The following is a 26,769-nucleotide window of genomic DNA, read 5'->3' as shown; positions in this document are numbered from 1 at the left end:
TCAAGGATATCAAAATTATTTCGCGTAGAATTTGAATAACAAATACCACTCTGATGACTAATTCACTATAAAATAAGGAATGCAAACTGTCTGGCAGAATAATTACGCTAGAATATTCAAATAAAATAAAATATTAGCATTTTGTCGTGAATTATAATGTACAAACATGCCTTTAAAACTTTAAAACACTATACTATAGTGTGAAATTTGATACACATTATTTAAGCTCACTATTCACTATTTAAGGTCATTTTTAAAATTAGACAAAGGATTTGCCATTGAAATGTAGACTCTGTATCTGCAGTTAAAATTATCACTACTTATAGCTAATTGGGAGTTATTCCTCCAAGACTTTATGTGAAATGAAAAATATTTCAACATTATGAGAGGAAAGACAATTCTGATATTATCTCATTCTTCCGGAAAAAATTATAACAATTGATATTTTGTAGGGTAAATATCGCATGCTTTAGGAAATCGGGAGAGATGATTGATATACTTTTAGTGATCGTTCTTATGGATTTATACAATATGTTTGGAGCGTTAGCTAAACAGATCTTTAAATTCCTTCTTATGTTTACCTCTCACGTATCAGTTGTTAGCTTGAAAGGAGAACACAGGCGCCCACATCAAGAGTTTCTCACAATAATTAATTTAAAAAATCAACGATCATGTGCCATTGAGGTCATGAATGTGAAATTAATGACATAATATTCATTTCAAAGATGAGATTTTGAAACATATTTGAACAATAACGATGCGTAGGAATGTCGAGCGTATAAATTTAAAGACATCTGAATGGTTTCACGACATTAAAATTTACATGGCTACCCTAACTGAACGATTTAACGTTGCGTTACATTTTTGATACGTGTCAGCTGCAACGAAAATGCTCAAACAGTTGGAAAATAAAGAACGAAAAGTTTATCTGAAGCATCAAACTAGGGCTACCAGAGATACTATTTAGAATAACGCAATGAAAATCTAAAAAACTTTTCCATTTCAAGAAGGATATAGGTTAAAGACTTAATGCTATTCGTATAATAAGCATCCAATTTTAAAGTATACCATTGAAACAGAAAAATTTTCAGACTGCTTAAAGAACTAGGCTCGTGCTTTAATCGATATTGTCGAAGGTTAAATGTGAAATACAATCCGGGTTTATGCACTCAAGCTTAATATCTAGGCTGTACGAGTATACGTACAAAAGAGCGTTTGCATACACGTGTGTCCAAAAATGTTTAGCCTACTTGCAGCGGTCTCAGGAAGTAGATATTTAGCACACTGGTAGTTTTTAAGTCAAATCGGAGAGGAAAATTGCGAAACCCCACGTGGGGTGTCTCTTACCCCCTGGAGCGAAGAAAACAGTATCTCCGTAAGAATGTGAGGGGATTGCTTTTGAAAAATTTTAAAATCCCATGCAGTCCTTCACTGCTTTTTTGTATTACAATATTAAAACAAAGCATGACTTTGACCTCGTGAAAAATATTTTGGAGTTACGAGAAAGCAACCACGTCAAATTATACCAACGAACGATTCAAAGATCAATGTTTAGGAAAAGATTGAATTGTCTAAATAAAACCCTTAGGCTTTCATGGATAAATAAGTTCCTAACACGCAAAATTATCGCATTGCTTTCAATTCAAAGGTACGTATTAAACTAATGCATGGGAAAATATTGAATAATACAAATCAATCCAAATTTTTTAGCACCAAACAATTTCTGTTCAATATATATATATATATATATATATATATATATATATATATATATATATATATATATATATATATCTTGTTTAATGCATAGGAACAAAGTAGAACGCGATGGCCCCGGGAGTTGATCGGTTTGGTAAAATTGAAAAAAAGTAGATTATTAAAAAAATGATTTCCTGGAATGACCCTAGTGACGGTCAATAAGTATAATAAAATTGAAGCGACACGAAATACATATTATTATGGCGATATTCCTTTGCTGACCCATGCATAAAAGTCTAAGGACTAGAATTAAATGACTTGGCTACCTATTTTAGTTGTCGCATAGTTGAAAATACATGAGTGATTCGTCAAAAGTCGCTATTCCGTTTTGTCGTCCCCAATCCTCTCAATGCAAGGCACAGCAGTGTAAGCATTAAAAAAAAATTCAGTTTCATTTTAAGTACTATTCTTTTTTTCTGGAGGAGGTGACGTGGCTCTTTCAGTGGCATGGTGAGGTGTAGTGAACACGTCGAGTTGACCCGGGGAGGGGCTAGATGAGAACAGAGACGGCTTCTCGCGGGACGCGTGGTCGACTTGCCTCTCGGTCCGTTTGAGCCGCTGCTGCTCGATCGCCGAAGGCGTTGGAACGGATCGGGCGAGAGGCAAGTCGGTCTCACAAAGGAGTCGATCATGCAAATATTGGCAATATTGGACGTGTGGGAAAGAAAAAAAAAATGAGAACCGCCGCTCGGAGGTGAGCGATCCCTTGAATCGAATCCACTCAATAATGAAACCTTTCCTCCTCTGTCTTGTTAACATGCGGACGTGCGGGGAGCGGAAGGTTACTTAACCGCTCGCCACGCCTTGTCTGTTCGTCAGCGTGCTAATGCAATCCCCATCTCCGATTGTAAAAGACTCAATCATCTGGAGCCATAATTTGCTTTGATGTAGTCGGCTGGGGAAAATACGAACATATGCTCTTTCTACATTGGTTGGGCAACCGTGAGGGTGTATTTCTTGTACCTCTTAGCCATTAATGTGCAATGTCTGGGAAATTCCTAGTGCCTACTTACATTCAAGTTAATATTTAAATATCCTTTCCTCTCTACTAAATTCAAAGTAGTAGGGACATAACCAGAGGAATTGTGTTAAGCAAAGATGTTTTCACAAGGAGGAGGGAGCTGATGACATATTAGTTGAGTGAAGTTGTTAATAAAAGGTTCGTAATAACTTTCATGTGAAGCGGGGTTTTCTACCGCACGGAAACATGGTCTTTGAATCAAGGTGATAGATGTAGATTGGAGACTTTAGAAATGTGGGTTTGGAGAAGGATGGAGAAGGTGAAGTGGACAGAAAGGAAACCAATAAGGAGACAGGAAAAATGGATTCAGTGCGTTTTTATTGGAATGTGATGTTGATGACTGTGATAGAAAGGAGAATGTTACGAGTGCGAGGAAGGGGAGGAAATATGATAGGGATGTAGGACGGAATGAAGGGAGGAATAATGCAGAATTGACTTACGCTTTACTGCAAAGCCGGGTGTCAGATTTTGTCTTCTAACATGAAGCTAAGAAATATAGTGATGATCGGTAACTGTCCATCCAAACCCTATCTCAAACATAATACCTAATAGTAAACTTGTAAATTGTGTGAAATGTGAAAGAAATTCATAAAAAATAGGATGGGACTTAGCAGGTATTTGCCACTTTTCTGAACGTAGCTATATCATTAATGGTGGAGGTGTATTTTGAGAAAGCTCAAACCTAAACAAGTGATACGATAGTAAAGAAGCAAATAAAATTTAAAATTTTATTTGAATACAAGCAACGATACCTCAACACGTGATTCCTATAGTATGTAATTTCTCTAAACTTAAGCTATTCAAAATAATATATTTTTAACGTATTCAACTCTATGGGTCATTTTGTCATCACTTTTTGTTACTCTTAAGATTGGTAATGAGAGAGAGGCAACTCTCAAACTTTCCCATTTCCTGATATCAACCAATATTTTAATTTTGTTTATGTCCTTGCGCCGAAATCTTTCATCATCTGCGTCTCATAAGTCATCTATATCAAAAACTTCCACTGGTTTCCCATCTCCATTCTCGCCAGAATCAAGAGCTCTATGAGAACATGATACGTATATACCAATGTTTTATATGAAAGCCATTGACAGGATGTTGATGCAATGGGGAGGAACGAAGCTGCAATTAGGATTTGGAGTTATAATAATTATGGCTACCATTAGAAAATGTAATTAATCTAGTTAAAGAATCGGTAGAATTTGCCTATTAGTAGAGAGATTTGTGAGTCTATCGATTGTCGAACACCAAAAGCATGCCATGGGATTGCATAAGAGTGCGTTGATGAATTTGTAGCTTCGTTTCATTTGGAGCGATGTGTGAGACACACGAGGTTAATTGTCGCACGCAAATGGAACCGATGTTCCCTATAGACTCACGACCGTGACGTCGATCTGTTGCATGTACACAATATTGTTTGTCCTTCAGAGCAAACATCGTCACTGACGCTGTATGGAGCAGCAGCTGTGGGAGTGAATGATCAAACAAGAGCTGGCGAAGCCGGAGTTCTCCACCGCGTCCTCATCCCCCGCTTCGATTGCGCGACCTACCAAACGAATTAATGCTATTCCCATGTGAGGCGACGGAGATCGGATTTGGGATCCACGCCACCTACCGGATCTAGTGGTTCGGAATTCTTGTCATTCCATTTATTTCATCACGAACACGTGCACTCCAGCATTGGCGAAACGTGAGCCAATACATTCATAATCAAGTGGATACAACAATCGCTCGCGCATATACAACAATCGTGAGGAGAATGTATGATTTATTTGTCGCGACAATCGACTACATAGAACGCCAAAATACACATAAGCAGCAATTGTATCGGGATATATTTTAGAATTGTATTTTATTTATAAATGTTTGCTCATGTATTTTAGCATTGGAAGAACTGAGTTTTGGTAAATTTAAATTGAAAATTGATTTGACATCATTATGGCACTGGAACATAGAGCTTGGGGCTCACACATGCGAGCTGCTCAATGTGTTGAATAATATGGTGATTTAATACTGCGCACAGCATGCGGTGAACGTCGCTGGATCTCATCTACCCTACCTAGAGTCATAAAAAAAATTTTAGCCCTGATGAAAACATCTTTGAATCCTCCCAAGTCCTCAACAATTTATCCCATCTCCTACTTCTCCTTACGTCCGGCATCGAAAATTTTCAAAACTTTTTGCCATGAGGATAGCAAGGGATGGCAAATACCTACGCATTTTGATCGTCCTCATCTCGAGGCCTTTCTTTCGGCGGGTACACGGTTCAGCGCACGCCCGGGGCCTTGGGTGAACGAGCGCATCGTCTCGCACTCGCGTCGGACGGGTACATTCGCCCACCTACGCGACCACTGCTTCCAAAGCCCCGCGGGGGCGCCCTTCTCCCTCACCCACACACGCTTCGTCTTACGAGTGCGAGCGTGAGCACTCCTCGCTCCGGCACCGTATATCGAGCACTAGGCCAAGGGTCGGCGACCTTAAGCAAGCTGTTCTTTTCCGTCCAAGCTCGGAGCTGTTTCGGAATGGATTATTATTTTATTTTTTTTTACAAATCGCGGCCGGTTTCGGGTCAATCAAGGTATGCCTTTGCTCTGTGCCGCAGAGCAGAGGAGGATGAGAAGGAAGGTACTGGAACGAAATTTTAACGGAAATTATTCTCGAAAATATCCGAGTTCACCTCATCATATAGTGGCTACCTAGATCTCAGTTGGCTTTGCTCTGCGTTCTGATTGTCGTGGATTATTTACCGAGTAAACGAATTGGAAACTACACGGTGCACTCTCTGTGATTGCGTCAGTTCTGTTCTGTTGTGGGGTCAGATGTCTGACACCCGTGCTTTCTTCTCCGACGGTGGGGCCATTCGCGACCCAAATTATAGATTGGTGATCGCAGCCGTGAAGGAGTAAACCGTGTGAGCTAACTCGCGCTAGTGAGACGAACGCTGGAAGAAAAAAATAATATATCCACGCGTCATGTTCTTGCGTTCGCGCAGGACGACAGGAGTTCTTTTCCTTCTCCGTTCCTCCGGGTTGTTTGCTCAAATGATCACGCCGCCGAATGGATGAGGTTTACTGTACCGAGTCCGTTTAGTGTATTGATTCTCTGGTTTTATCAGCACAAGAGTACGTTAATGTCTCTTAAATGTTTTACCACAATTCGTCAACGATCGGTGAACGAACCCGTAGACGATGGAGTACGAAAGATTTCCTTGAATTTGTGGAGAGAATCCACTGCTTGAGTGCTCGATGAACATAAGTATTCGCTCAGTGATTTCCCTAGGCTGACTGCCTTGCATAAAATAAGTGCACATTAGTTCAAGGGTGTACGGAACGGAAGAATGGCAATCATATGCTTGAGCATTATTTTTTATGAATGGTAGAAACTGATTTGCAACGAAACAGATACTTTGGTAAGCCACCGAAATGGTGCACCTTCATTGAGTTTATTTTTAGTTTAAGAATTATATATTCGTCATTGCAATGGTTAGGCGCGATCTTATCTTTTACCTTTTTATTTTCCTGAAAAGAGTTAATCATCATGAATGTGATCTTCAAGAATGGAGTCAACCATAATGATGTTATTTTATAACAAATGAACTTTGGTTCAAGATTTTATTGTAAACAGGTAGAAAAACATTAATTATTACATGATATTAATTCGTTTACTAATATCCGATGTCTCTTTTACATTTTCCTTTTGACTCAATTTGACTAATTAACACCCTAAATCATTAGCCTTAGTCTATCCATAGAGGTACACGTATCTAGAATATTGAAGGACCCAGAAAACTTTATATACCCTAATATAATATACCAATGGACATCACATAACCCATGCTTTCATAATCAATAAGCATGTAAAAGCTTAGTTTATCGTCAAGTTTCATGTTTACCGTTCTCTCATTATGCATTAGGATGACGTGCGCAATTCGGCGAGATGTATTAACTTCCCATTCTGTTTCCATTAGTTTCGTATTTGTATTTGCAATATCGTCCTGAGAAAACAATTTATGCAATTAATGTTTAGTTTTTGCGAAAGTATGAGCGAGAAATTGGAATGGGAGTGCTCTTACAGAAAGAAAACGCAATGAATGAGTTACTAAAATTCGTCAAACAAATTTTTGAGAAAAACCAAAGTTGAGCTTCGCGTTTTTGTGTTGATTTTTCGAGAGTGATAATTAAAAGATATAGTTTTTGTGAGGACTTTTAGTGGGCGTGTGAAATTCTAACCATTTCACGAGAAAAAAACTTCGTCGGCGGACCTTCTTTCACGTTGCGGCAGAGGGCGGCGTACTCATTGGCGACCGCGGAAGAGGTAAACGCCGAACGCCGGTTAGAGGATGGATTTCTCGAGCGGCTACGCCCTTCCGACGCGGAGAGCCCGAATTTCGAACGACCCCCCTCCCCTATCAGACCCGAGAACATAATCCAAATACGACTTACGCATCCACCCCACCACTCTACTCTTTAACCCCCCCCTCTCCAATCTCTTGACTTTCTCACGTGACCTACTCGGATAGGTTTGGCCTCAATAGTGACGGCGGCGGCGGTTGGATGTGGCTGCCCCCGGGGCGTCCCTAAGACAAAACTACGAAGGAAAGGGGAGATGAAGGGTGGCGAGAGGAAAAGGGGGAGTGATGAAGAAGTGCATGCGGCGAGGTGGGGCACTGATTCGGTGAAGGATTCGGCAGAGAGGAGTTTGCGTTATTTCGCGGATTGATCGTTTAGGCTGGGGGCGGAGGGGGTGGGAGGGAGGGCAACATAGAGTTTGGGTTACCTCCGAAAGCTCGGACTTGACGCGTGGGAGCGATACTTTGGGATCAGTAGGAGTTGGAAATGAAAATTTCTTTGAGGATTGAGAAAGGGTTTCAAGTGATGAAAATAAGTTTCCCTCATGGTCGTCCCGTGAAGGAAAGTAATATTCAATAATATTTCTTTCTATATATGCATGAAGTAACAGACGGGAAAATTAGGAGAAGAGGAAAATTGTGGGAGGAGTAAGGATAAACAGATAGGGGTGCTCGATGAAAGATTGGTTCCTGAGACAACATGAGTGGAAGATGTTAGCTAATGGGAGAGGTTTAGTCCGGGAGGATGGAAGGATTTATATAGCCTTATGCGATTTAATCTCAGTGCCCTAAATTGGATTGGTGTGGCTGTGTGAGTGTATATCTATATATAATATAGCTTGGGTCCATTATTAAAAAATTCATAGTTAATACTTCTCTGCACAATAAAAATCAAGAGGAATGGAAAATTTCGCCTGGAAAAATATTACTTAAATTATTTTATCGAAAACAATCTCGTAATACTAGGATTTCTCTTCGAAAATGTGATAATCTTGACCATACCCGACTAATGGAGACTTTTAAATTAAAACAGAATTGAGTTCTGAAAATCTCTCATGGGTATTTATCTACCGTTTCATTAGTTGAAACCCATGGCAATCCCTTAAAGGGGTAATTCACTGCAATATCCGAGTCTTCCTGTCTTCAAACATGAGCACTCCGAGAATGAGCTTAGTGCAGTGTGATTTACTTTCAACGAGGAAAGTCGTCTACGCGCATTCAATGACTTCCCACGGCTATGGTCACTCCTTCCGACACTTTGCACGGTATTTTATGCAGAGATTCAACAGTAATGTGAGTCCCGTAAAATCGGTGATAGTAGAAAATACAAGACTTCTATCTTTCGCAGTGTCTTAAACGTGATCACGAGACCAAGGACCTTTATGAAATTTAATCGAAAACCACATTTGAAAAGTGTCATTACACAAAACTTAGCTACGCATAGACAGCTAAATGACGTGGGAATTATAGCTCGTTATATGAAACCACATATGTTACGAATTTAATGACATTTATTTCCATACAAGTGTACAGGAAGCATTTTATCGTTGACAATAAATAAGAGAGGGAGTGAAGGACGAATGTACTGCTTTTGCTTATGTAATTTCTTCGGCTTGAAAGCAAGCTGTAATAGCGGACTCTGGAAGGGATTTTTCCATTATATTCATTTATCGTCTGATATTTCTTTTCTTGACAAAATAAAACACACGGAAAATTTACGCGACACCAACAACTCAGTGGTCATTCTTAAGTATGAAAAACTAAAATTTTGTAGATTACTTTCCAGTATTTAGGATTATACATAATTTTACGCAATTAACAAATTGAAAATGTAATCCACAATATTTATCTTGCTACTTTTCGCCGGAATGGAAATTTTTGCATTTAGATACTTACGCATAACAGCAATACGTAAAATCTTAAAAATCAGTTTTTGCAATGGGATTAATGTTTTCATGATTTAGTAAAATTATTTAAAATATATTTTCTCTCAAAATTTCAACTCTCTTATTTGCTAGATTTTTTCATACGGCTTAATTGAAAAAAAACCTTTTTCGTAAAACGATGGTGATTCAGCATATTAGAAAATATTTGATTGATACAATATTTAATTACTTCATATTAGTCAAGAAACCTACCACGAGAATGAGAATCTCCGTATAAGGGCTTCACAACAGTACTAAATGCTTTGATTTAATTATATGTCGTTTATCAAAACGAATGCCCATCGAATTAACTTTTATATCAAGAAAAAACATTCAAAATTCTCCGGAAGGTCAAGAGTGTAAAAAATTTCGAATTACGTAATTTGAAAATCTGCATACGTATGCTAATAAAATGTTCACCTTTTGGGCATCAGCGATTCATTTGTGAAGTTAAGAGTAACGATTCAAATACTGAACGGACCTTGGATATGCGGAGTGGGAGGAGGCAAAGGGAAAAGTTTCATAAGCGTTTTTTTTAAGACAAGCACAAATGACACAATTTCAGACTTGTGAGTTCAGCTGTTATTTCTTTTTTGGATGACTGGAGTCGGGTTGCCAAAATGTTCATCGAAGTCAAGTTTGATTAGAGTCATTGAAACGTTAAGTCAAAGTCCAAGTGAATAAAACCTATCTCTCCCAGACAAAGACACATGGGCGACAAGGGGGAACACAATCGTGTATCTTGGACCACTTGGGCGATCCCGATTGAGCAGCAGTTCTGCATCCATCCATACCAATGAGTCACGCGGTCAGCAAGAGAAAGTGTTTCTAATCGACGCCGCGGGCGACGAATGGCGTGGCGAGTGTGGCAGCGGTAGTGTGGGGAAAAAGGCTAGCATATTGTACCGGATGGTCGGTGGATTTCTAGTGAAAACGCTTTTTTAACGGTAAACGAATCAATTATAAAATTTAATTTACAAAAAAGTCAGGATTAATTCTTCGTCCGCCGACCCTTTATGTCATTTGAAAATTCTGGAAAAAATGACCCATTTGTTTTGAAACTACTGTATTACATTGCACTTTTCCTTCTCACTAATTTCATCTTAAATAAATATACCTAAATCATATAAGTGACATAATTTCAGGAGAACGTTTTTTTGATTGGCTAACGAAGCACTTAGTGGATATTATTCGCATGCTTCAAAATTATGATTGCTTCACGTTTCCTTTTTTGTTCGTCCGACGGAAAATTACTCTCATAATCGTAATGTTGTAATATGATTTTTTTCTAATGCCACGAGAGGCCAAAGAAGCCATAACGAACGGTAGAAGAAAAATGCTATTTAATTTTGTTTGTAGAATAATTTTTACTAGACTATAATTTTTCTAGTTGAAGAGAATGTTTAAGATGGTTAAAAGATTTAAAATCTCACGACAGTTTTATTTTCAAAATACTTTAAAAATAAAATGCTGAAAATTCTTACCAATTTCTTAATTTGAGGATGACGGTAGACTGTGTCTGGTGATGAAAATGTAGTAACGAATAGCGAGGACTCATAGCTCAGCTTAAGTTTGCTTACGATAAAAGTGAGAAACAATGCGAACCCAAAGTTCGCATTTTTTCCTTACCTAAGATCAAAACACTCTGTTCTTAATCGTTAAATTTTTCGATGAATACATCATATAATATTGAGTTTTTTCAGTAGACATCAACATCCAAAAGAAGCATGCCGATTAAGTGGATCCTGATTGTTTACCGAATTATATTGCTATTTCGAAATATGTAGACAGTGAAACTGTGCCATCCTTACGTAAATACAAAATCAACAGTCACGGATTCGAATCGCGGGTTTAATATGAAAATGTCGCAATGCAATGGTTTTCCCCTATTGACTAGGTCACAGCAAGTGAGGATCGAATCGCTACCACCGCTACGAGTTTTAATAACTTCATATCTAAAGTTTTTGCCATTCCACCTAAAGCATCTCCGTAGCCACCAAACTCAATCCAATGAGTAAATAAATGTTTATAAAAGGATTTCCTAAACTAATAACCATCAATCAAATACGGCGATAAGATAGAAAAGCGACGAACGACATTTAAAGATTTAGGAATATCGGTTTCATGAGATAAGTCGAGGAAAAAAAAGATCATGTTTGAAAAGTTGAGAAGAAAAAATGTTGTTTAAAAAGACTACAAGAGAATCGAGATTTTTCCGTGAGCTGAGATAAGAAAACTAATAAAAATTCTCGCCAGTAGCAAAGAAAGCCATGCATTGTGGCCGGTAGGTCGCGATTTGGTATACATAAATGTGGGAATGTAGTGAAAAAACTATTGCAAAACAACGATCGCAATATGTCCTGGGGAAAAATTACAAATAATATAAATAGTAATCATATGCAAGCATTTGTGGCATTTTTCACTTTCAATTTGTGGAATTTAATTTACAAAGAAGCGATTTTCCACGCGTAAACACACATAGAATGTCACTCAGGTGAATTCAAATTTCTTATGTATACAATACTCTCAGTTCAGTACAAATATCTAGCCAGTACTGGAATAATGGCTTGGTATTTCTGAGGATAGTAGTCCCTCCAAGACATGATTCATTGGCGATAATCATTTCCAACAAAAGCCAGTTAGCTTGAGAGCAAATTTTCTTTAGTAAACATAATAATAAAGTAAAACATTGTTAGGGAATTGAAATACGATATAACAAGCTCACCTATACATATAAAATACGATATAACAAGCACACCTATACATATCTCTTATATAACAAAGTATATATCCATATCCAATTTGATCTCCCCTATTCCAGTCTTCGCCTCCTCATAACATATACGTACATGTGCTGATATCTATTGAATGGAATTCTTTTCAAATGTGCGTTAAATTAGAACATTTGTCAAATGAAATGAATTATACATCTTCCAATAAAAACTGTTGCTTTTAATCGAATGCCTCGCAGCAAGAGTTGATAATTTTCGAGGAAATAAATATGGTTTTCGAAAGCACCCTCTAACCGGCCGGTTCTTATCCCACCTTCTCCCTCGATAAGCGAAAGGTTAAGGTAATATTACCTAATGGAAATATTGAAACATTCAACGTCCTCATTTTCTGAGTTTTCTTAATCGCTGGACCATCCTCTCAGTGTCAACTACATGCCAGTGGTCAACATACGACGATCTGAGCATTGTGACGGACGGGTGTGCAGAAAATAGAAGAAGGAAACCACAGCCGGCTAATCTTGGCCTACTGAGGGTCTAAGCTTGTGGCAATGTACCAAGAGGCATGTTAAGATCCCTGGGAATCTTTGAAGGTTAATTTGACCTCAATAATGATGCAGATATAAGATAGAGATAACATGAAGTCACAGATAAACCGTTGGAAATAAAGACACGTCTCAGCAGAGCACGATCACTGGATTATAATAACATGTACATACATACATATATATATATATATATATATATATATATATGTATATAATATATATGTATATAAATTATATATATATATATGTATAGTATATATATATATGTATATAAATTATATATATGTATAGTATATATATATATATATATATATATATATATATATATATATATATATATATATATATATATAGGACATATACATCCGTGTGTGTGCCCAAACACGCCTCCAAACAATTTTTCTTGCAGTTCGCTCATCGATAAATATTTTCCAATAAATAGTTTTTATTTAAAAAATAATGCAAATTGATGATTGCCTAATTATAAAATCTTCTCATTGTGCTCACGTGAGAAACTTGGAATACTGTCTATGATTTGATGGTTGATTTTTGAATAATTTTCTGATTCAAATGCAAATGTTGAAACACCTGCGAAGTCTTCATTATTTCAATTATTAACTTAAAACGCTATCCGCGTGTCATAGAGTCTATGCAAAAATAGAGAAGCGACAAGTCACCACTATCTGTTCATTTCAAACTTGCTTTCGTATATGATTGGACATTGACGTCTGATTGTTCTGTTGTATTTCTTAACTATTCTTTTACATTGTTCCTCCCAACTCCTTCCTCTTCTTGGACGGGGAAGCTATCCCAACATAACCGATGAGAATAGTCTGTAAGCTCATGCCTTCTAATACAATGTTTTCAAACATGTAATGATGTCCTTCCCTTGAAAACAAGATTTCCCGTTTATTAAGGCAATAATTTATTTAGGAAATAATTCAATTCCTTCTGAATATTTATGCAGGGAGACTAGATAAATGGCGTAGGAGTGACGCGGAGATATGCACTTGAGGTACACCAGTTACCTGCGCAATAAAACTATCGGAAGATTTTGCCGACTCTATTATAAAGATCCTTTTCAAGTAACTTCTTTAAAATCTTACTGCTCAACTGAAACTTGAAGACTGATTCTCCCGAAGGGAATTTTGGCTGACTCAGGTACCGAAATATAATAATCATCAAAGATATAGGTCAGATGGTTCCAAACATTTAATTTGTTCGTCAGGTTCATCCAGGACATTCATTACAGATCATCCGCTGTTGAGATCTTAATTCCTCACGGAAAGAAATATACCTTGATTCGATTTGAATTTAAATACTCGAAATAAAAATAAGCGGACAGGCGGTTCTTTTCTCTGAAGTCTAATTGATGAATTTTTGGTTATCTAGCCTTTTAAAGTTTTCATGTGGGTCAAGAGGAAGTGTCGAAATCCGAATTTTTGACTCGCTCTGCAGATAGGTAGATACTGACGTGAAAATAAATCCCAGGTATCCAATCACGAAATCTCTGTCTGAGATTTGATAATAATGCCGGTGAAAGAAAAAACACTACCGATCGAGGACCACGATACGCTGAGGGACGAGATACTGCGACGATAGCATTACCACGTATGTATGTATATATATACTCATTTATATAGAAACAGATACAAGGAAAAGGGATAGGAACACACACAAAGGACGAACACAGGAGAGGTGGGGAAGGTGGAATCCACTCCGTTAAGCTCTTATATATCATATATAATTTAAACCGAAAGAAGCGAAATAATGCTATTAAAAAAAAACACAGGGAAACACATACAAAACTCACATTTATTCCAAATTTTCGGACATAGAAACGCATATAAAGGACAAACACAGGAGGCGTTTGTCCTTTATATGTGTTCCAATGCATTTTCATTAGCTCTATATCCATGTGAATGAATGTGTTCTCGCAGTTTGGCGGGTTTTCGTGGTTGAATGTGTGTGTGTGTGTATATATATATATGTATATGTATATATATATATATATATATATATATATATGTATATATATACTCTTTTTTGTGTGTTTCTGTGTGTTTTTGTCTGTGTCCACTAGTGCTAAGTGTTATACATTATTATTCACATCCGTGAGACTTTCAAAAAGTGTTATATATATATATATATACACATATACATGTACATATATATATACATATACATATATATACATACATATATATACATATATATACACATATTTTTATACATATATATAACCATAAACACAGTAATTTACCCGAAGGTAGGTTTGGTAGGTGATTTACACATGGTAGGTAGGACACCCGACGTCGTGTGAAATTCAACCATCAGGGTAGGGGGGCCAGTTCCTTTCCCTGTGCCGGTTATGGTTTCCAAGGAAGATCAGGTACCCGAAAGTTACGTAGCTTGGGTATAGCTGCTGGTACCCAGAGAGCATTGCCCAGTAATCAAATACGGACCCTCTGATTAGTAGTGCAACGCTCTACCGTTGTATACTCGTATACACATGTATATAAAAATAAATAAATATATATATATATATTATTTTTTTTAAACGGTAGACAGCTTTTGAAATAGCCCATAGCCAAAGCTCCTCATTTACGTTGCGAAGTGATACGTATGTAGTTTTGGAGCTACTTGCTATGCGGCTTGATTCATAAAATCTTTGTGCCCGATTACGTTGGAGGAGATATGTGATTGAGTATTATGGTTGTGCAATTTGTGTCTAAATAGCCAATGAAATAGAAGAATAACATTTAGAATAATTCTGCTCGTTAGATGCTTTTATAAAACTAGCCAATGTTTTTTTGAGGCACCGTGCCATGTTGATAGGGATTGTGTTGCATGCCGTCAAATATGATTAATTAAGCTTTTCATGCTCAAATAAATTAAAATAGCTATCATTTTGTCAATTCTTAGTTACAGAAACCGCAGTTATGTTTAGGAGTGTGGATTTTCAATGGATATTCGTCAAACCTGATGAATATAAAAAGTAAATACGGTAAATTTAGCTTTTTCTGTTTTCTTCATTCATATTCTCATTTTAGGGTAAAGTTTCATTCAAAGGCAACTGATAAAACTAATTCACCATTGAGTTACAGGGAGCATTATCAAAACCGCGATTACTGATTTCATGCAATATTTCAAAATTTTTCTGGGCAACTCAAACAAATATGACATAGATCCACTTTTTAAATTTACTTCTTTCGGAGAGCAAAAGTTCCCAATTGATGTCCAGATTGTCATTCCCAATACTCGTCAAATACATATATGCGACACCTGATTGGCCGTAAAAAGAACTCCAGTGGTGTGCCCTCACCTGCACCATGGCGGCAACCGTCAGCCCGAAGCACAAGGCGATGTGTAGGATGGAGGGTGCATAGCCCTCGCTCCACCCCGTGGACGTCGACCCGCAGCCCACGAGCACGAGGAAGAAGGTGCCGAGGAACTCAGCGGCCAGGGCCCTCCAGATAGAACTGCGCGTCACATCAGACACCCCGATGATGCCCTCGAGGGCGCTCTTGCCACCGCTTGAACCCTTCATCCTTCCGTTGGATACGCCGAACTGGAGAGTCGTAGTGGAAGCGGTTGCGCCGACTGGAAACACCGCGTCAGGAGCGCGCGAAGAGAGAGGTGTAGGATCGCTCCCACTGAATCCTGAGGAGAGAATGAAACATTTTGGCTTATTTGAGCGTCGCAACATTGAATACTACAAGGCCGTGTGAGGTGAGGCGGTGAGAACGGTGTCGGAGGTGGGGGAGGTCTGAGAGGAAGAGAGGCTGCAAGCGGACATACCACTGCCGAGGATGAGACGCGCTAACTCCCGTAGCGAGGGAATTCCTTGCAAGAATGAACTGAACTTCTGTTAAATCAAGATCCTACTAAACGTGGAGTGTCTCATTTCCAGTTGACCAGATGTTATAGTGAACGTAAGGCTGAATATGTCTCGTTCGAACTAATGCCCCTCGAATTCGCCCCGAAAATAAATAAACTTTCCGCTCACTTGGCGTAATTCTCTAAAAAGGACACGTCCTGTACACGTTTCCGAGTTGTAATTCCACCCCCAATGTAGCTCAGTCAGGACGTGCATCGGATCATCGCGCGGCTATCGTTTGCCTGCTTGGGAAGAGGCTCGCTTTCCACAAATGACTTATTAGGTGCGGCAGGTGTAAGCAGCGCGCGAAGGTATTTATGTCCTGTCGGGAGTTATACAATTAACCTAATACGATAAGTTCACTTCACCTAACTCGCTGTGTTGAAAGATAAAAATGCGGCTTCCCGATTTGTTGCTTGGATGCCTAAGATACGAGATGTACAACTAGACCACTTGAAACGAGCGGCAAAACTTTGGATATCGTAAATTCTCCACTCTTTGGGAAATTGACGGAGATTTTCCCTGATATGGGAAGAATAATCAAATCCGTCTGTTTGACAGCAACTGAGATCGCATTCCTAGAAGTTTTATTAAAATTATTTATAAAAAATCAAAAAAAATATCGCGATGGCAAGTATGAAGAGACTTGGTGGTCGCAACGCTGAATTATTTTCCTCTTGACTAAGTTAGAGGGTAATTAACTAGTTGTTAAGTTAAAGGGTAATTAATTAAAGAGCTAAAAAATAACATTATAGTTATTCCTTTGATATGCCACATATAGCACAGGACCAATTATATTCTTGCATTGTGGCTAGGATAAATTTCGACATGCTCACATTGGTAGAAGATCTAAAAAAATCAGAATCGTTAAAAAATAGCGAGTATTTCTTGCACTCCTCTGGTCGACTCATATGATGATCATGTGAATGCCGAGAAGGAAAGGGAAAATCCCTGATGAAGAATCTCGTCAATGAAGAGAATGCTACTTATCCCCGGAGTACGACGTTTTCATTCTAATCGGCATACCACATACCATTACCATTTTCTCATATCATCCAATGACGTGGGAAGACGTCTGTCGCATGGTTAATGGACTTGTGAGGCCGCCGGCGCCAGCAAATTGCACGAACTGCATCGCACGAGGCCCCTTCCGCTTCGAAGCGTGTGCCTTGATTACTAAAATCATCATCCTCCTTCATCCAACACAGTCTACATATCTCTTCCTACCTCCACGTGAGAAATACATCCGCATCTTTCGAACTGAATAATTAGCACTCTCGTCCCGTGACTCTAGAATCAGCTTGGAATTTCTCCCTTTCTTACCGTTAATATTCACTTTTACAGCTTTAGAATGCTAAAAAAGGCAATCGCCATTAATTATTAGAGCTATATGTTCAAGTTTCTTTTGGATATTCTTTTAGTAAACCAATCAAAGTATTCAAATATGCATTGTTTCATTTTTTACCCTCAAGGATACCATATTACGTTCAATTTAACATACAAGCACATTGCCGTATTATGTTAACTAAAATTGAAAATTAATATTTTCCTTTTCGCTGGAATATGTAAGTTAATTTTTTTAAATTTACTTCTTGAAGTAAAATCGCCAAGAAAAAAATTACAGCTATGGGACTGACCAGCAGATTTTAAAAATTTTGAAAGACGAGATACAGGTAATTCTCGGTTAAATTTCTCCTTCCCTTGAAGTTTCGTATTCTTGGGTCATTTGAGAAAAACATTTTCAAGCATTGAATACTTTTGCATACTGGCGAGGGATTGAAAAAGGATTGAAACTTAAATCCTACTCTATCTGCTGGTTCAAAGCAGGTCATTCAATTTATCATTTAGTGAAGTAATGTGCATCAACGCTAATATCTTAACGGACGAGAAGGTGTAAGGGACAAGTCCAAGTGCCGCCAGCTTCCCACTAAACAGACTCGGGTTTCCTTCTGTGGAGCTTATTTTCACTGCGACATCACATTCCTCGCGGGGAGGGAGAGGAGGTGATCTCGTTGGTGTGGCGGTTAGTTTTCCATCTTCCCACGTTGAGGGATCCGGTTCCGATCCCGTAGGCGGTGGAATTTTCCGACTCCCGCTTGGTGTACCGTGAAAGGAAGAGGGAACTTTCAACGAGAGTGCACGACCCATGCGACCTTTTAATTCGCGGATGCCATTCGCGGGAGTGTAGGCCGATATCGGCACCGAGTGTCACTCTCCACCCTTCCCTAAAAATCCCAACCCGCCATCGAGATTTCAACTTGCCCATCCCCAATGGCCCGAACGACCTCCGCCGTCAAAGGACGCTTCCCTTAATAACAAATCCCCTCGGGCGGGGGCATCGGAGTACACGATCAGCGTGCGATCGGCTTAATCTCCCCGTTGCCTCACAAGGTGACGACCGTGTCGGCAGGTGCTCAAGTTCGAAGTCGTGGCACGCGAAGGCCTCATCGGCGGCATGGACGCATGGGCGCATCCCAACGGCTTCCTTGACGAGTGCCGCGCGCGGCCACGGTGCAGACTCCGGATGGAATCGATTGGAAAAGGAGTCGGGACGTCTTCATCCTCCACACACCCCCGTAGGACTCTTCATTGCCGCAATAATTTTGCGTGAGATTACCACTCAAGGAAGCTCTTCATGCATGAGTTATGGGACAGGTTCGTCCACTACTCGGTTTTTCCCATAAATTGGTTAAATTAGGCGCAGAAAAACCTTCCGACTGGAGGGAATAAAAAGGAAGGGGAAACGACGCCAAGGATTCGTGAGAAAATCACCGAGAAAGAGATTGTTGGGAGTCCGTGGTATAATTTATAATAATAAAGTCTCCCTTCACAACAGACCCGATCCGACCTCACTTCCTTGAGTATAATTACGACATCGCTGGTATCCAGAGTCACTCCATGTGTCAATGGGAGTTTTTTTTACGAGTTCTATTTAAAAGTGCTTGATTTTAATTGACTTACGCGTAATTTTCCATACAAGCAGAAAACTGCAGTTGGTTCAAGAATTTGAGTCACATGAGTCTGTGCGCATTGAATTATTTTTCAGCGGGACCCGATGGCAATCTCTTTTCTTCATTGATATCTCCTGAGTAAATGAATGAGTAAGCTCGATTGAGTTGAATGATGAATGCAGTGAAAAAGTCACCTCGGCATGTTTACTCTAAATATCCTTGCCCTGCGACCTTGCATTCTTCCTAGATGACAGTAGATTATTAGATCATCTAAGTATTTCGATTCATATTTTTGGAATCATGGGGGTTAATATATTTTTCTCTAAGTTCAGGGAAGGTAGTATATCTCGTACAGTTGCGATTCTCAAGAACATCAAAATGATTAGTAAATACGAGATCCTCCGAGGAAAATACTTTCATTGGCATGAGGCGTGGGTGTGAGAGAGATAGTCTTCTTCTTTCCTCCTGGAAATTTACTTCCGATTGGTAGCACGGTAAGAAAAATACTTGAGATTGAATTTCTGCGACACATATCCTCCACTCGGCGATAAACTGGAGGAGGAAAAGGGGTGCGAGATGTGATGATACCAGTTAGGATGCGGGTTTGCTATCTCGCCTCGCTGATGAATCGCAATAAGTCGCGCACTTTAAGAATCGCTCATATCTCCGGGACATTCGCAATCCCTCGTTAGTGGAACACGGAAGGGCTCCGCTCGTTGGCAAAAACAATGCTGACTTGGTCGTCGGCCAAGCTAGATCGATCCCCGAGATCGCTACCGGCAAATCCTTTGGCGTCCCCCGTGGAAGTTCAATGCTGAGATAGCGAGCGGACAATGAAACCCGCGTGGACGCATCCATTATGCTCATCTTGTCGGTGATAGACGGGGGTCGTTCGAGCGTCTGCGGCGTCGAATGGTGATGCTAATTACGTCAGCGTCTACGTCTTTCAAGCCTGGCGTTCCTCTTAATGCGCGTCAGGTACGAGCTGTGCGGAGCGGTCGTTTGTCGATCGCTTACGTTTCGGTTCGTAGGAATTCGCAAAGGAGAAGTGTCCTCGGATATAAAAAAATCCACGGGGGGATTGGAGGGAAATAAAAAAAAATTGATCCAAGCGGTGATATTTCGTGTATTGTTGGTTCACCTTCGCGCGATTGAATGCGCGCATCAAACATGTCCGGTTGGCGTCGGAAGATTTTGCCCTCCATTAGTTATCACCTTTCCGCTTTCTGCGACCTCGGAAAAGACACTGAAGCGTGAGCATACGATCATTTCCCCATCCACCCAACCATAACCGCAGACTAGTGTTTGCCAATGAATTCATTTCGAATGAAATCAAGTAGATGGATGAATATACAAGGGGAAAAATACGAACAATTGTCTTTTCATTGAAATAAAACTGTTAAAGACGCGGTATAATGCGCGTACACATACCAACAACGGCACTGTTAAGGTTTCCCTGGATATCATAGCGGTGCAACGGATTAGGATATATCCACCAATGCGGTTGGGAAAAGGTCCAAGTATGAAATAGAATGGGAAAACGAAATTTGATACGAAAACGCGTGTTTTTCTTCTGAAATTATCCATCTTCTTAAGTGCGGTAGTGAAATGCAAAGCATGCCTACCTTGAGTGGATGCTGATACTCACACCCCAGATTTGATGCAGGATGTTGAAAGGAAAATCGAAGCCGAATTTCCACTTTCTACTGTTAGATAATGAAGATTTCGTTAAGGTATAATGTCAGGAGTGGATGATTTATCTTAAGACAAAGATGAGGTTTCCAAATTTTTTTTCTGGAATTAGAGAAGGCTCTTCTTTTCCTTTCCATGCATGTGACGGACCGTTAAGATCGTTAAAGTACTTATATATAACCTTTTTTTCTCTAATGCAATTCTTTAAAAGAGCCAAGAAAAACATGCAGGTGATCATTGCCGGTGGATTTGTACCCATTGAGCTAGGAATAAGCAATTATCGCGTTGGTTACTTAAATTTCACCACAAATTCGGATCCTCTTCACCGGGAAGGAGAAATTTCTGAAATTGTATTTTTATTTTCAATTCAGGAATATGAGGTGTTAACGGTTTATCCCTAAGGAATTTCATTTAATCTGTTACTTTTAATTTGTATAAAACTAATATTATTTTATTTAGATCCTTAAATTACTGACATTCAAGGATGAGGTAATCTCGACTTTACCATTAAATATAGCGAAACGCGTTCATCTATTTTGCTCCTCTAACTCGCGTGTGTAGGTTCCTAGCCTCCGACAAATATTAGTTACGTGCAGTGAAATATAGAATTCTAAAACAATTGAATTCCAGTCGGAATCGTGACGAAAATTGCGGCACTCGATGGTTGTTAACAAGTTTTTATCACCCGGAATAAAGACATCCCAGCTCGTCCGGACGTCATAAAACGCCTCGGAGATAATTGTTATTGCATAACGCCATGAATACCAATTACATTAAATGCAAATATGCACCGTCTAATCTTTGGGATTCTTCGTAAAGCTTCCACCTTCTTGACCGTGAATTCACAATGTCATTTCGCTCACGTAACAATCCATCGATTCCATAACCCAACGCTAATTACGCCTGCGTCATAATATGGGTGCAGGTAGTTTTTTTCCGAGCGGAAACAGGCAGCGATCAACGCAAATCTCCTTCCTTTGTGTCCAGTATCATTATGGCGAGTGAGCATTAAATGGCTCGTTTGCCAACGAATGAGTGTTACGACGCAGGTATCCCCATCTTCGCGGCACCTTGAGTTGAATTCGAAACGGGTTTTTAGTTTAATGTGACAAGACTTCGACATTTCTTGAAGTGACCGTATTGAGTCTCTATCATGAATAAGACTAGGAATAAAATAATCGAATAGAATTTTATTTCATCAACGGGAAAGAAGAAATGATATTGAAAGAATTGAAATGGACTCGTGAATTAACTCAATAAATTCATCGAGAAAGAGCAATGCTAATGAGAAAGCATTCTCTCGCAGCTGATGACAGAAATTCGCGAGAAATTGCAGGACTTAACATCTCGTACAGAGGTTTTGAAAATACGATGCTGCAATTCAAACATTAGTCTGATTTTTTTTGGAAAAAATGGGATAACATCGTGCACTGATATCCTTCAAGTAATTTACGAGATTTATTAGACAGTAGATTTTTATGGGTTACTTTGATGTGTAGGGCTGTGCCACGATGGGAACAAACGTGCCTGCGGTATCCCTCTCAACAAGTTGAAAAACAAGCTGTCTCCGAAGGAACAGATTTTGCTTGAGATGTATCGTGAATGCGATACACACTCCTTTGTTTGAGAATCAATGAAAAAAACTAATTACAGCTCGACCCGCAAATTCAACAACTATTTTAATGACTCGACTCATAGTTAATCCATCTCATCTGATCATACTACCTTTTTTGTCATCGCTTGGCGAGAATTCATCAAATATAACGTTCGAACACTCATTTAATGTGAGCGGGACCCAAATCTTACTGGCTAAGTAGGGCGCGATCGCTGCTGACCTCACCAAACAGTTGATCACTCAACTGCCGGATGCGACTCATCATGCATTCGCTCGATGTACCGCAACGGAGATCAACCCATCCTCTCCGCCCATCTCTTGCTGGCATCGCTCCTTCCACCGCACAGGAGTGGCCCACCGCGTCCATATCTCCCCGTCCGTTCGCCCGTCTCATTTAGCCTTCCTCACACACCGCCTTAAACGACCCACGATATAACGTATGCATACCTCTTCTCTCTGCGCAAGACACCATTAATCCTTTGCCTTGCCTCGTGAGATTATGGAGACGACACACGAGGCTTCCACAAATAAGAGACCCAGTTTTAAATGCCCTTCAGATATAGAATATTTCTGGCTCATGGAATTCCAAATAATACGGAGCATGCTGGTCGGAAGAGGCCGTGACTTCGGTCACGGGGCAGTGTCCTCCCGAGGCCACCGGATATAGCTATTTTCCGATAATGCGCGGCTTATTTTTTCTTTCATTGTACATGGGCCGCACTGATAAAGCTCACAGCTGTGACTGAGAAATTCAAATTCCCTGAAAAAAATAGCCCGAACGAGCTCACTATCAACTCGGAGTTTCCCTGGGCAATTTTTCACGGCAGAATATAATTAACACCTCACGAACGCCGTGGATTTCGAGGGCTTGTTAAATCGGCGGATCACGAACGAAATTCGGAGGAATGACATGGTATTGCACGATAGTGTTTATTTCAAATGTGCGCAATGATTTCGAAGATTTAATGCCAACAGCTGTGACTGTAGCCAGGCGAGAAATGGTATTTTCATCCATGCCGTTCACGTCTGTCCGTCTCCAGTGCATTTAAGGTATGCGCGAACGATGCCAATTTTCAATGCTCGTATCTTCTGTTACGTACAACCCGCTAAGAAAGGCAAAGAACGGATTCCGCTCTCTTTACAGCGATTGCGGCAACGAATTTGGTTCTCAAAACGACCGAGGAAAATTGTATCTAAGCGGTCCCCTTTCATAATCTGCGCTTTATCTGGTATATAAGTATACTTCTATCAAGCAACTTAAATCACGTTCGGTTACAGCTGCAAGTCCAACGACCACTTCTGGAGTCCTTGGTCGGGCAGTCTACCTGGAAGGAAATCTTAAAATTATTTTTCCTTTCCCAGAACGGAAAACGCGAAGGAAAAACGAAGGTTACCTCGTGAAAATGGCCAGGCCTATAAGCAACATGATTTCAGATTTGAGCCCTATTTACACATGTTATGCGATTGCTCCTCAGCAAACGGAATTTCCTTAAGGGGACTTAAATAGTAATAAGGGCTCTCTGAGCTAGTGATGGTTGATGCATATAAACGGTGTTCGAGACTACGCCTTAGGAAAAGAAAACAAAAGTATTCTAAGTTTTATTTTCCATCTGCATATGAAACTCCAATTAATTTTCTTGACAACCGTTCTTGGGTAAGTGATTATTTATAAGTACACAAACTAGCGGAGAATACAGTATCATAGACGCTAGATGTAAATTTTGTAGTTATTATGGTGTCCAAAGAATGTGGCACACAATTTAGATTTTCACCGTAGGTTTTAATAACATTATTTCTTTATTTATTTATTTTATTTTAAAACATTGTTCACATACAGCAGTAGCGCCATTTTACAGTGAAAAATATAACATTACGAAATATCTTCAGAAAACTAGGTGTATATTTTATTTAACTTCAAGTCACTTCATTCCAGTGATAAATTATTACCATTTCCTGCGAAATATTTGTTTGTATTGCTGTGAACAGATTTTTTTCCTTTTATATTGATCATAGGAAATTTTAAAATTCACAGTTGTGTACTGAGTGCCGTTGGTCCTCAAATAAGAGGGGCGGACTCTCCTGACCGATACAACTTGAGAAACGGATGACAACCAGAGCAAAGTAATTGGATGGAACAAGTAGAAGGAAAAGGAGTTCCCATTTAAGAAAAAGAAATCATCGCGGGACGCATATAAGCAACGTAGAAAGGGGCCTTGAATGCACCACAACGCAATTCAACAATTGTATTTTCTCATCTCTGGTTTTACTAGTTTCGCGTCAATTTAAATATGTGCGACCTCTGCGGGAACATAGAGGTGTTCTTTACGCTGCGTATTAGATACCGATGTCCTTGGTCTTTTTGCGTCATTCTCCGTGAAACGAACTGAAAGAGATTCCGTAACGTTCAATTTGATAGACGTGGTCAGGAGCGGGTTGTGATGCTTCCTGTCCGAGGGGCACCGCTCACAGGCTTGTGGGTACTGCGCAACTCCTGGACTGGGGCTCATTCGCGGAGATAGTGGGAGGGGAGGGATGGATAGGGATCGCGCGAATCGAAGTGACCTTGCGGCGGCATTTAATTCCACTTCCGTGGAAGACGAGCCAAATCTGCGGCTGGAGACGCGAGTCAGCTCTCCCTCGCTCATCCCCCGGCACTTATGGTATAATCTTCCGATTGGATTCGGGTTGATGTTCGACCGTATTCAAAATCTATCATTAAACGCTCTTTTCAAACGCTCTCGCACACGCTGGGGAAAGTCTTGATCGCGAATAATGATTTAGGTAACCTGAGGCGATTCTATTTCCCGCTCTCCGGAAGATTTCTTTCAGATTTTGGGAAGAAGACGTTCTTCCGTACCCCCATAACGACTTCGTTTTTTATTTTCGCAACACCAGGAGGTAAAGGAACAAGAATATTTTGTTAATTGGCAAGCTAAATGTTTTCAAGCGTCTTTATGTTGGCCAATATGACATATCAAGTTCATATATAATATTTAGTGAATCCCAAAAAAATCACTTCTCACATCCATTCTTCGTCTGAACTAGATAGGGAATATTAGGTTTAAAGTAGTTGTGGCATCAGTTGGGAATTTAATGTAATTCGACAACTGTGCTGATTCCGTTACGTTAATTCTATTTTAGAAAACGCACCACACGATGGTTAAGTACAGCAGTTATGCCAAGCTGAGATTCAAACCTGCCGCCTTCGAGTCCCCACCTCCGATTGAAACTCATCGGGTTACCGTGGTTGGCATAAAATAAAGATCACGCAATCTTATACAAGATTGGTTGAATGGCATGAATTCAAGTGACATCAAGAATAGTAAAGTGAAGATAGACTGTAACTATGATTATTACGTGAAAATAAGTTTAGTATCACAAAAAAGGAATTGTTGACAACTAAATAAAAGCCGAACTACCAGCTCTGTTTTTTGAAAATTGTTAAAAAATTAGTAGAAGTTGATTTATGCACAAAGAACGATCGATAGATTTAATAAACATAAAATATTTAATAATCGTGCGCAAATGTATTTTTTTGTTCCTTCAAAATTTTTAAATTTGGGAAAGAATCAATTGATGTTCCATTCGATAAAGTGAAAAATGGGGTTACGAGATACAAACCACTGATAATAACATACCTGTATCTTAATCGCAAGTCGAGTTACCTCTGCGTTGGACACTGGGCTTGACTGAAACTGATGGAATTTTTGAGACCCCGCAGCATTGTGGAGGCTCTAAAACAGACTTCACAATTATGTTGTGATTAAGAAAACGCGGATTTATTGAACACTACTCAATCCTCCACAGACACTTAGCATAATTCTCCACAGTTACATAATTAAAGGGCTATCATCCCATCAACCGCGCGGAGAGTTAACGGCTCGACGGGTATGGCGCCTGTATGAAGATGTTTGTACTTTAATTTCGCTAGTGCTGGCAAGCGAGTATGCCTAACTCCATTCCCAACACTTGCGGTCAGTTCCGCTTCTCAACGGGCCCGAATTGTTGATAATATAGAGGGCGAAGGTGCGAATGAGCTCCAACGAGAGAAGAATTAACTTGAAGTCACTCACGTTCAGGCACGAAGAAGATTTTTCCGAAAATTAGTATCGTGGTACGAGGATTTCAGAATTATCGAACAAATGAAAATTCGTTGTGACACAACCACGGGAGAGGAAAGTATGGATAGGGAAGCGGGAGGGGGGCGAAAAAAAAGGATCACCTTCTCATTTAAAAAATTGTCATGCACCGACAAAACGGAGTGGAGAGAAGGTGTGGGGAGGGGGGAGAGGGAGAGGA

At 39.6% G+C, this 26,769-nt stretch overlaps 1 protein-coding gene across 1 annotated transcript in view; it reads right to left on the bottom strand.

Annotated features, from left to right (window-relative positions):
- LOC139689813 (aquaporin AQPAn.G-like) overlaps positions 1-26,769 on the bottom strand; it is a 77,614-nt gene that overhangs the window by 27,956 nt on the left and 22,889 nt on the right. Inside the window, exon 2 of the mRNA XM_071586920.1 lies at positions 15,658-15,995. Within this exon, the coding sequence (XP_071443021.1) occupies positions 15,658-15,882 (225 nt within the window). The 5' untranslated portion in view covers positions 15,883-15,995. The remainder of the gene's footprint in view (positions 1-15,657; positions 15,996-26,769) is intronic.

This window comes from Hetaerina americana, unplaced genomic scaffold (genome assembly GCF_022747635.1).
Source record: "Hetaerina americana unplaced genomic scaffold, ioHetAmer1.1.p SCAF_1, whole genome shotgun sequence".
Taxonomy (NCBI): domain Eukaryota; kingdom Metazoa; phylum Arthropoda; class Insecta; order Odonata; family Calopterygidae; genus Hetaerina; species Hetaerina americana.
The sequence above is the reverse complement of the archived record's forward strand: the minus strand, read 5'-3'. Positions and strand labels throughout refer to the sequence as shown.